Here is a 9,026-nt window from a genome sequence, read left to right on the forward strand (position 1 = left end):
CTGTGCTTTCAGGAGCAGCTGGAGGCGTTCCCGGGCAGCCGCGACCTGGCTGAGGGCTGGCTCCTGGCGCAGAGGTTTGGAGGGGGAGGAGATAAGTTGGTGCCGGTCGAGTCCGTGGAGAAGATCCGGTGGCAGCACCAAACGCTCGGGGTTGATTATAAACCCGTGGTCAGGTATGGTCCCAGCCCTGCTGCACCCCGGATCGGGACCGGGCTGTGGGCCCGGGGGCGCGTGCGGCCGGTACCCACGGAGGACGTGTGACCCAACCACCCCAAATCCCTTGGGCACGTCCAGCACAGACCCCCTCGCCCCCTCCAGCGCAGGTGGGCCACATCCCTACCGGGCCGCCTGCGGGCCTGAGGGTGCCCCCCCGTAGGGTAATCCTGTTTGCTTGTGGCAGCATCTGCGCAGGATAAAGGTGATGCCAGGGCGGTTCTGAGGCACCCGGCTTTGGGCTGAGCGATGTCGTGGCGGTAGCGCAGTGATGAGAGAGCTCGTATTTGATTTTCACGACAGAAGGCCGCGTGCAGGGGTGGATTTCCCCATTCTGCCCCAGCCTGCCCCTGGGTGCAGGGACCCTGTCATCCCTCCTGCAGCTGTTCCTGCAGCTCCTGGGTGCCGTCACTGGTCCCCAGCTGCTGCTGCCTCCACTCCAGGCTAAGGCAGTAACGCTTGGGTGTGCTGACCACTGACTCATCTTTTCCCTTGTGTGACTCCTCTGCTGGTGCTGCTCCAGCTGGGAACAAGCGGTGGACCTGACGTACTCCATGCGCCTGGGAGCGAAGCCCAGACTCGTAGAGCAGGATGAGGCCGCAGTGCAGAAGTTTCGGTACGAATGTGTGTCCTAGAGCGGTACTGTAGCACCCCAAGGGATGGCCAGCTGAGGCCTGGTGGACATGCCTGTGGGGCCAGGACTGACTTCAGGGTTGGGAGTGGGGAGGATGAGTGCTATGAGATGCTTTTTACATTGATACCATTCAATGCTGCTCGAGTGAAGATGGCCTTTGCTCCACGGAGCATCAGAGTGACCATGTGGTGTTATTCCCACTGGGCTGGGGTGGCCATAAACACCCATCGTGGTGGTGGTGAGATACAGCCATGCCATCTGCCTGCGGCGGGGACAGCTGCCCAGCACATCCCAATGTGGTGACCATGAGATGCTGTGGACAATCTGAGCTGGGGCACCTGCACAGTGCTGGTGGGCAGGTTTGGGGTGCAACCTGGTCCCCCCATCCCATTGACACAGACCCCCCCCTGCAGGTCCGTGCCCCCGGGCTGGAGCTATGAGCATGACATGGAGCTGGGGCGCTTCCTGTATTACAGTGAGGAGGAGCTGCAGCGCAGGGACTGCATCAAGGAGCACCTCAGCAGTGTCGAGGTCTCCTCAGAGACGGTGTGTATAGCGGGGCTCCTCCACGGCTTAAAATCAGCATGAGACACACAAGCATCACTGCAGCTGTGGGGAGGAGTGGCTGGCAGTGGCTGTCCCCTCTGTGAGGGGCAGGGGATGGTGGTGGTGTTTTGCTGCTCTAGCAAAGCTGTGAGTAGTTGGGCTTCTGGAGCAAAACCCCGTTGTGTCTCTGGGGTGCCGCGAGGGGTCCATGGCCATGCCCAGCTTTCTTGCTGCAGGAGCCACCATCCACCTGCAGCCCAGCAAACTGGGCGGCTGGCCTGGTCCTGACCTCCTCTGGCCTCACAGGACCCATCCCGGTGGTGGCCATGGTGTGCTTAGTGATGCTCATCTCCCTCCCTCTGCTTGCTGCACTCTTGCAGGAGGACTGCTGTGCAGCCCATCTGACTGACAACCAGACGTACACCTTCTGGGAGAGCAGAGGGCCGCCGGGGCAGCACTGGGTGCGGCTCAATATGAAGAAAGGCGCCATTGTCAAGTGAGACTTCAGGGTGTCCCCTCCTTCTGGTAGCTGTGCCAGGGACAGGCAGGGTGTGGGGCAAAACACCATCTTCCTCTTGAAAGCAGCTTTCCCTGGGGTGCAGCTGGGGGCTTGGGGTTCAGATGGGGGGCAGATGCTGCCAGATGCACTCCAGGAGGACATAGACTTGCCCCCAGCTCTGGGACATCTCCAGGGGCATCTCCATGCCCAGGCAGCTCAGGAAGGGAGGACAACGCTGCCCATTGCTCTTCTTGTCCCTAGGAAGCTGTGGCTGATGCTGGATGGGCAGGCCATCTCCTACATACCCAGGCGGGTGGCTGTGTATGGCGGGGCACCGAACAGGCTGCAGCACCTGAGAACCGTCCTTATTAACGAGTGAGTAATCAGCGAGGAGCAGCCTGGGTCCGGCTTGGGCCAAACTGTCTCTGCATCCCGAGCAAATGCTAAGGAAAGGGCTGGGGTTAGTCCGGAGTTACCTGGTGGTGACAGTGGCTCTGGATGCAGGTTACATCTGTCCCCGCAAGTGTGGTGCCCCCCGCCTCCACGTGCCAGCTGAGCACCTTCGTCTCCACTCCTGCTCCTCATCCGTGCTGCAGCAACTGGGCTGCAGCGTGCTTCCTCCTGCTTGGTGACTTTGGGGGTCTTTCCTCTTCTTCCGCCTCCTCCTTGCTTCTGGGGACACGTGCTACTGCCGTCTCCTTTCTGAGCATCTCTGCTGTGCTGTAGCTGAGAAGTTCTGGGGTGCTTCACCTCTCCCTCTTCGCTCTGGTTCTGCACACTTTTCGAGGCAGGCAGGGCTTTACACAGGGGTACGAAGATCTCCTTCCCCAAAACTTGCCTGTTTGCTTTTTTTTGGCTGAGTGGTGTGATTTGTCTTTGAAGAAGCATCCATGAGGCCTCTGAGGTCTCTTTCCTGGTGGCAGGAGCCAACTCCTCACTGTGTCTGGGCAGTGGCAGTGTTTTATCCCCATGTGCCTGTAGGTCTTTGACGAGACCTTGCCAAAGGCTTTGGAAATACAAGTGAATCACTTACCAGATCGCTCATCTCTACAAATCCCTGTTTCCTTCAAAACACATCACCCTCGTGTGTCCAGCTCAGCTTGAAGGATGGTTTGAACTGATGCAAGATGTGTCGGGACCCCCCGGGAACAGCGATGTGCTCTCAGCCATCTTGCCTTTCTGTTCTGCTTTGAATTTATGCTCTTTTCTGGCTCTTTGGATGTGGCTTCTGCCTTCTTCAGGATGTCTCTATGCCTCTGACGGTGTCTTCTTTGTGCTTGGTCCCTTTCTGCTGCAGCCCCGGTGAGGTGGGGGGGCTTTTGCTGCATAGCAAAGAGGGAGGCGCATCCTCAGCTGGGGAGCCAGAGTGGCCCGTGCCTCGCCGGCCGCCTCGCTGGTGTCTGTGCCTCGCAGCTCTGCCATCTCCCTCCGTGCTGTGTGCAGGAACAGCTACCGGGACGTCTGCATCCTCCGCGACATGAAGACTCACCTGCCGGTGCTGGAGATCCGCATCCTGGAGTGCCGGGGTGAGCCTGCGCTGCGGACGGGGGCTGCCAGCCCAACCCAGCCCTAAACCTGCAGCTGGTCCCGGCACCTGTGGCTCTTCCTGCCACACCGGCTGCTTTTTGGGGACTGTTGGACGAAAAGCTGGGGAATGAACTTCGTTTGGGATGCCACAGGCTCTGGAGGCTCCTTGCCCCCAGTTGCAGCATCTGAGCCATGCCGGCCGCACAACTGCATCCGTGCATGCAGCATCGCTGTCCTTTCTTGGCAGAACAAGGGTACAATGTCCGCCTGCGAGGGATTAAGATCAAGTCCTTCTGGGAGTGGGACTTGATCCTCAACGCTGACATATTCCAGCCAGCCCGGCTGGTGCGCTATCCTCTCCTGGAAGGGGTGGACACCGACGTGCTGTACCGGCGGGCCGTGCTCATTCAGAGGTACAGCACTGGGATGGTACTGTCCCCTCAGTGAGCCCGGGCCCCGAGAAGGACTGTGCCCTGGCCTCTAGCAGGGGATTGCACGTGTCTTGCTTAAAGTCTGCCAGCTCCTTTCCCATGTGCAGCAGGGACTTTGATTTGCTGCTCCCCATCTGAACACAGCTGCTTCCAGTGCCTGGGGAGCACGCTGCTGGCACGGGGCAAGGGGAACCTGCAGAGTGGAGTCTCCCACCCTGCTGCCCTGCAGGGCAGCCCCGGGCTGGGGTCAGCACTGGCCCCATGAAGAGCCCCTCTGCAGGGTCAGCTGCGGTGCTGTGGTGTGGGCTGGGCTGCCCTTGTTTGCAGTTTTTTCTTGAGGGGTACAAAATAAAGTGCTTGGCCAGAGGCTGCTTCTTGGGCGCTCTCCTTTGTGCAGCAGGGTCTGGAGCAGACTCACGTGCAGGGAGTGTGGCACCCAGGCTCAGCACGTGCCTGGGGCTGTCTGCAGGGAAATGCCATGGGCGTATGGGGCTTGAGACATCCGCCAACCCGCTCGCATCCTCATGCTGCTCCTCTCTGGTCTCCAGGTTCGTCCAGCTCCTGGACAGTGTCCTGCATTACCTGGTCCCCCTCTCTGAGGACAGCATTGGCACCTTCAATGCACTCAGGGTGAGCGTTTGCTGGGCTCGCCTGTGATGGTACTGGTAGAAGCATCTTGTCATGAGCTCGGCTGGTTTCCCCAGGGACTGTGGTGTGTCCCCCTTGATCCTATGGGGACAGATCAGCCCAGGGCTCATGCTGAGAGCTTTTATGCTGGGCATTGCTGGGGGGATGGAGGAGCTGAGTATCCCCTGCAACACCGGGGGCTGTGCTTGGGGAGGGGGAAAGAGGGCATGCGGTGGCATGATCAGGCCCCTAACCATCCTTGCTCATCACCTGCTAGAGCATGAAGCCGTTCCTGCTGCTGTCCAAGCAGAGCACAGCCCTCATCACCCACTGTCTCCAGTCCTCGGAGAGCACCCCCCCTCACACCCTGCCAAAGCTGCACATCAACCGGCACCTGGCCCGGCAGCACCGTGCCAACCCCGCGCTGGACCCCAGCTGCAGGAACACTGTCTTCACCCAGGTATGGCAATGCCATGCCCTGCGCCGGGTACCTGCTGATGCAACATTGCTTGCTCTCACTGCATCTCATCCCCTTTCCACTCTGCTCCTCTCCAGCTGTATGAAGGCCTCAGATCTTCCAAGAATAATCAGCCCCTAGACTACAGGTAGGTCTTCACGCCACATTTGTGGGGTGTCACCTCCCTAGAGTGGGGTGCGAGTGGATGCCAGGTACTGCTGGCCCTCTCGGAGAAGGTGGGGTACATGGGGCTGTTGCTTCCCCACAGGTGGCCCACGAGCTACATCCAGTGGTGGGAGTGCGAGTTCATCACCGAGGGCGTCATTGATGGCGGTGAGAGCTCTCCCCTCCTGCCTGGGGCTCTCCCCTGGGCTTTCTCATGCCTGGGGGGTAGCTTGGTGGGTTGCCCACTGCGATGGGGTGCCCACACTGTCCCAGCTGCTCTGCAAGAGGCAGCCCCACTCTGCACACGTGGGGCAGCCCCCGCATCTCCCCTATGCCCCCAGTGCTGCCCCTGCCCCATGGAGAGGGGGTGCCTTGGCCGGATCCTGTGGCTCAGCGTCTGGCCCCAGTGTGTCAGGCACTAACCAGCCTCTGCCTCCATTGCAGGCGGCGGTTTTCGGGACAGCCTGTCGGACGTGTCAGAGGAGCTGTGTCCCAGCTTGGGTGATGTCCCCGTGCCCCTGCCCTTCTTCGTGCGCACCTCCAACCAGGTTTGGCACCCTGCTGTCTGCCTGTCCCAGCCCTGGGAGGAAATCCAGTAGACCCTGGAGGCTTGTCCTTCAGTTGCAATATTTTGGGGTGTTAGTCCTGTCTTAACACTTGCAGGGCTATTGGCTGGGTGGACTGCTTGTAGCCAGGTGGTGGAGATCTCTTGGAGGGGTGTAAAAGGCAGGAGAGGCAGGCAGAGGGGTGATGGAGTGGGAGGCTGCAGGAAGGACCATGCTGCACTGGTTGCATCTGTGTCTGCAGGTCCCAAGCCTCTCTCCTGCAGGGTAACAGCAGCAGTGACACCAGGGACATGTATGTCCCCAACCCCTCCTGCAAGGACTTCCCCAAGTACGAGTGGATCGGGCAGCTGATAGGAGCAGCCTTGAGGAGCAAGGAGCTCCTGGTGAGTACAGCAGAGCCTCCCCAGCCGGTGATGGGGCTTGATGGGCGCTTGATGTCTTGGGCAGAGGGGCTGCCCTCAGGTGGAGGAGAGACACGGGGAGGACATACGTCTTTGCTCCTTCTGGCAGATCCTGTCTCTGCCAGCACTGGTGTGGAAGCAGCTGGCAGGGGAGGAGGTCAGCTGGAGCAAGGACTTCGCTGCTGTGGACTCGGAGCTGGTGAGTGGGGCTGGTGGCCAGCAGGGCAGCGCTGTGCGCTCCCATGGCTGCTCTGGCTCTGCTGTGATGGCTTTGGCCCATTGGGGTTGCAGGTGAAGCTGTTGGAGATGCTGGAGAGGGTGGACAGGGAAGCCTTCGAGTTCATGTTCGGCAAAGAGCTGACCTACACGGTGGTGCAGAGCGACCAGCATGTGGTAGAGCTGATCCCTAATGGCAGCAGCACCGTGGTGCGCTACGAGGACCGCAAGGAGTTCATCCACCTGGTGCAGAAGGCTCGGCTAGAGGAGAGCAAGGAGCAGGTAACTGGAGTGGCTCCAAGAGGACCCTGCCCCTATGGCAAGCCCTCCTGGTACATCACCATGTACCAGTACCTAAGAGGTAGCTACAAAGAAGATGGAGGGTCCCTTTTTACAAGGAGTCACATGGAGAGGGCAAGGGGGAGATTCCGATTGGACATGAGAGGGAAATTTTTCAGAATTATAACAGTCAACCATTGGAATAATCTCCCCAGGGAAGTGGTTGACTCTGCCACATTGGACACTTTTAAGACTCAGCTGGACAAGGTGCTGGGCCATCTTGTCTAGACTGTGCTTTGACCTAGAAAGGTTGGACCAGATGATCCTTGAGGTCCCTTCCAACCTAGGATTCTATGATTCTGTGATACCTGTGGTGGCTGCAAAAGGTGTCCCCAAAACCAGCTCTGGCTGGGTGGTTTCTCTGTGCTTCCCATGCCCAGAATGTCCATGAGCCCTGGGGATCCCTTTTGGGGTTCTGTGGTCCCTGCCCGCAGTGCCCTGGCTGGCTGCCCTGGGCTCAGACCTGCCACAGTGATGTGGGATCCCTCCTGTGCCCCCCCAGATCGCAGCCATGCGTGCCGGGCTGCTCCGCGTGGTGCCCCAGCCTGTGCTGGACCTGCTCACCTGGCAGCAGTTGGAGAAGAAGGTCTGTGGGGACCCCGAGATCACAGTGGCTGAACTGCGGAAGTTCAGTAAGTGCCAGGACCAGCCCAAAGCTGCTCCCGGCCCCCTGTGTGGGCAGGGGCTCCCCTTGACAGTGCTCATCCTGTGCATGGATCCTGACCCATGCTGAGCCCCTGGTCATGGGGTGTCAGGGAGCCTGGGGAAGGATGAGCCAGAGGGTTCCTGGGTAAGGCTGGGATGCTTCAGGTTTAGCTGCAGACCCCACTGGTCCATGCTCTGGTCCTCAGCAACTGTGAGCAGAGGTGAATGTCCACCCTGCAAACTGGGACCCCTGTTTCTCCACCTGCCTTTGCGCTGGGTGCCAGCCCCACTTGGGGTGCCGGGGGCTCGCAAGGGCTCACTGAAAGCGGAAGGTCTCCTCCTCTCTTGCCTCCACCCTGAACTCTCACAGAAGGGTGTGTTGGATGTGTCCTGCATTAATTTGCTTTGCTGGGAGTTTCTAAGGAAGCTGTTGCATGTTCCTCATTGCAGTCACATTTGAGGACTTTTCCTCCAATGACACCCGTATCCAGAACTTCTTGGAGGCACTTGACAACTTCACCAGCGGTGAGCGACTTCAAGCCTTTCCTGCTCTTCATGTGCAGTAGGGTGGGCCAGGGGATGGGGTGCCCACTGCCCTGCACCCTGGGGATGCTCACTAGATACTCCCCTGGGAGTTGGCTGGGGTCATCCTGTCTGCTCCCTCCTGGGATGCTAAGAGCATCCCTTAGCCTTTCCCCTGTGCTCCTGGAATGCTTCTGTAAGGGCAGACCCTGTGGTGACAGCAGTGACTGGGATGGTCCCGTCCCTGTCCCTGAGATCTGAGCCCTGTCCTTCCCCTCAGAGGATCTCAGCCGCTTCCTCAAGTTCGTCACTGGCCGGAGCCGCCTCCCGGTTCAGATCACTGTCTACCCAGAAGTCATAAAGTGAGTCCATCTTGCCCGTGCCAGGGTCCCTGCACCATGCCGGGGTCCCTGCACCATGCCGGGGTCCCTGCACCATGCCGGGGTCTGACTCTCTCTCCTTTCTCCCAAGCTCGAACAGATTGGACATGATGCCACAGGCCTCCACATGCTCCTGCAGCTTCTACTTGCCCAACTATTCCTCGTGAGTCGAGCTGGGGACAGGGGACGGGGACGTTCCCCCTTCCCTGGGGCTGTCATTGGGGTCCCCTCCCAGGTTCATCTGGGCAGGTGCAGGGAGGGAAGTGTGGGGCTCTCAGTGCCCGTCACGGCTGTGACCCAGTGTCCCCCCAACCAGGGCCAAGACCTGTGAGGAGATGCTGCGGTATGCTGTGTACAACTGCATGACCATCGACACCGACAAGGATCCCTGGTCTGAATGAGGCCCCCCAGGTACCCCATGCCATGAGAGCTGCCCACCCCAGGGACACCGGGTTCAATAAAACTGCAGGGCCAGATCTTGCCATCCTCTTTGTGTCCGTGCTTCTTGAGGGCTGGGACTGGAGCACATTTGGCCAGTCCTACAACTGGGGGGCCAGCATGGCACTGCCTGCTGGGTGCTTTGCTGGCCGAGGGTGCTGTAGGGTGGAGAGCAGGGCGTGCACATGGGGGCTATGGGTCCTGTCCCTTCCCTGGACATGGTGTGTGCAGGGAGCGTGGCCACAAACTGCCCTCCCCAATGTACCCTACAGACTGCCCCCCTTCCGTGCACCCTGCAAACTGACCCCCCAATGCACCCTGCAAACTGACCCCCTGCCATGCACCCTTTAGTCTGCCCCCAATGTACCCTGCAATCTGCCCCCCAATGCATCCTGCGATCCGTCCCCAATGCACCCAGCG

General features: G+C 59.9%; 1 protein-coding gene across 2 annotated transcripts; it reads left to right on the forward strand.

Moving 5' to 3' along the window:
• Positions 1-84: 84 nt before the first annotated feature.
• LOC104126288 (E3 ubiquitin-protein ligase HECTD3) lies at positions 85-8,624 on the forward strand. Of its 2 annotated transcripts, none has more exons than XM_035894182.1 (19): positions 85-173; positions 737-829; positions 1,261-1,393; positions 2,154-2,267; positions 3,336-3,418; positions 3,667-3,832; positions 4,399-4,480; positions 4,755-4,937; positions 5,033-5,082; positions 5,203-5,267; positions 5,544-5,647; positions 5,929-6,048; positions 6,176-6,265; positions 6,358-6,564; positions 7,124-7,253; positions 7,717-7,791; positions 8,069-8,150; positions 8,260-8,331; positions 8,485-8,624. In XM_035894182.1, exons 2-19 carry the CDS (start codon positions 805-807, stop codon positions 8,567-8,569), a joined length of 1,866 nt encoding a protein of 621 aa, XP_035750075.1. In that variant the 5' UTR covers positions 85-173; positions 737-804; the 3' UTR covers positions 8,570-8,624. The 2 variants fall into 2 exon arrangements, with proteins under 2 accessions (XP_035750075.1, XP_035750073.1); XM_035894180.1 differs by lacking the exon at positions 85-173 and adding an exon at positions 1,774-1,889 and having other exon boundaries at positions 181-829.
• The last annotated feature ends 402 nt before the right edge of the window (positions 8,625-9,026 follow it).

The sequence above is a fragment of the Egretta garzetta genome, unplaced genomic scaffold, assembly GCF_000687185.1.
Source record: "Egretta garzetta isolate BGI_Z169 unplaced genomic scaffold, ASM68718v1 scaffold145, whole genome shotgun sequence".
In the NCBI taxonomy this organism is placed as follows: Eukaryota; Metazoa; Chordata; class Aves; order Pelecaniformes; family Ardeidae; genus Egretta; species Egretta garzetta.

Excerpts from the sequence above, each read along its gene's own strand:
- LOC104126288 (XM_035894180.1), top strand. The coding sequence starts at position 768 with ATGCGCCTGGGAGCGAAGCCCAGACTCGTAGAGCAGGATGAGGCCGCA. Across the intron at positions 830-1,260 it reads GCCGCAGTGCAGAAGTTTCG|GTCCGTGCCCCCGGGCTGGA; the intron begins GTACGAATGTGT and ends CCCCCCCTGCAG. Across the intron at positions 1,890-2,153 it reads AAGAAAGGCGCCATTGTCAA|GAAGCTGTGGCTGATGCTGG; the intron begins GTGAGACTTCAG and ends TCTTGTCCCTAG.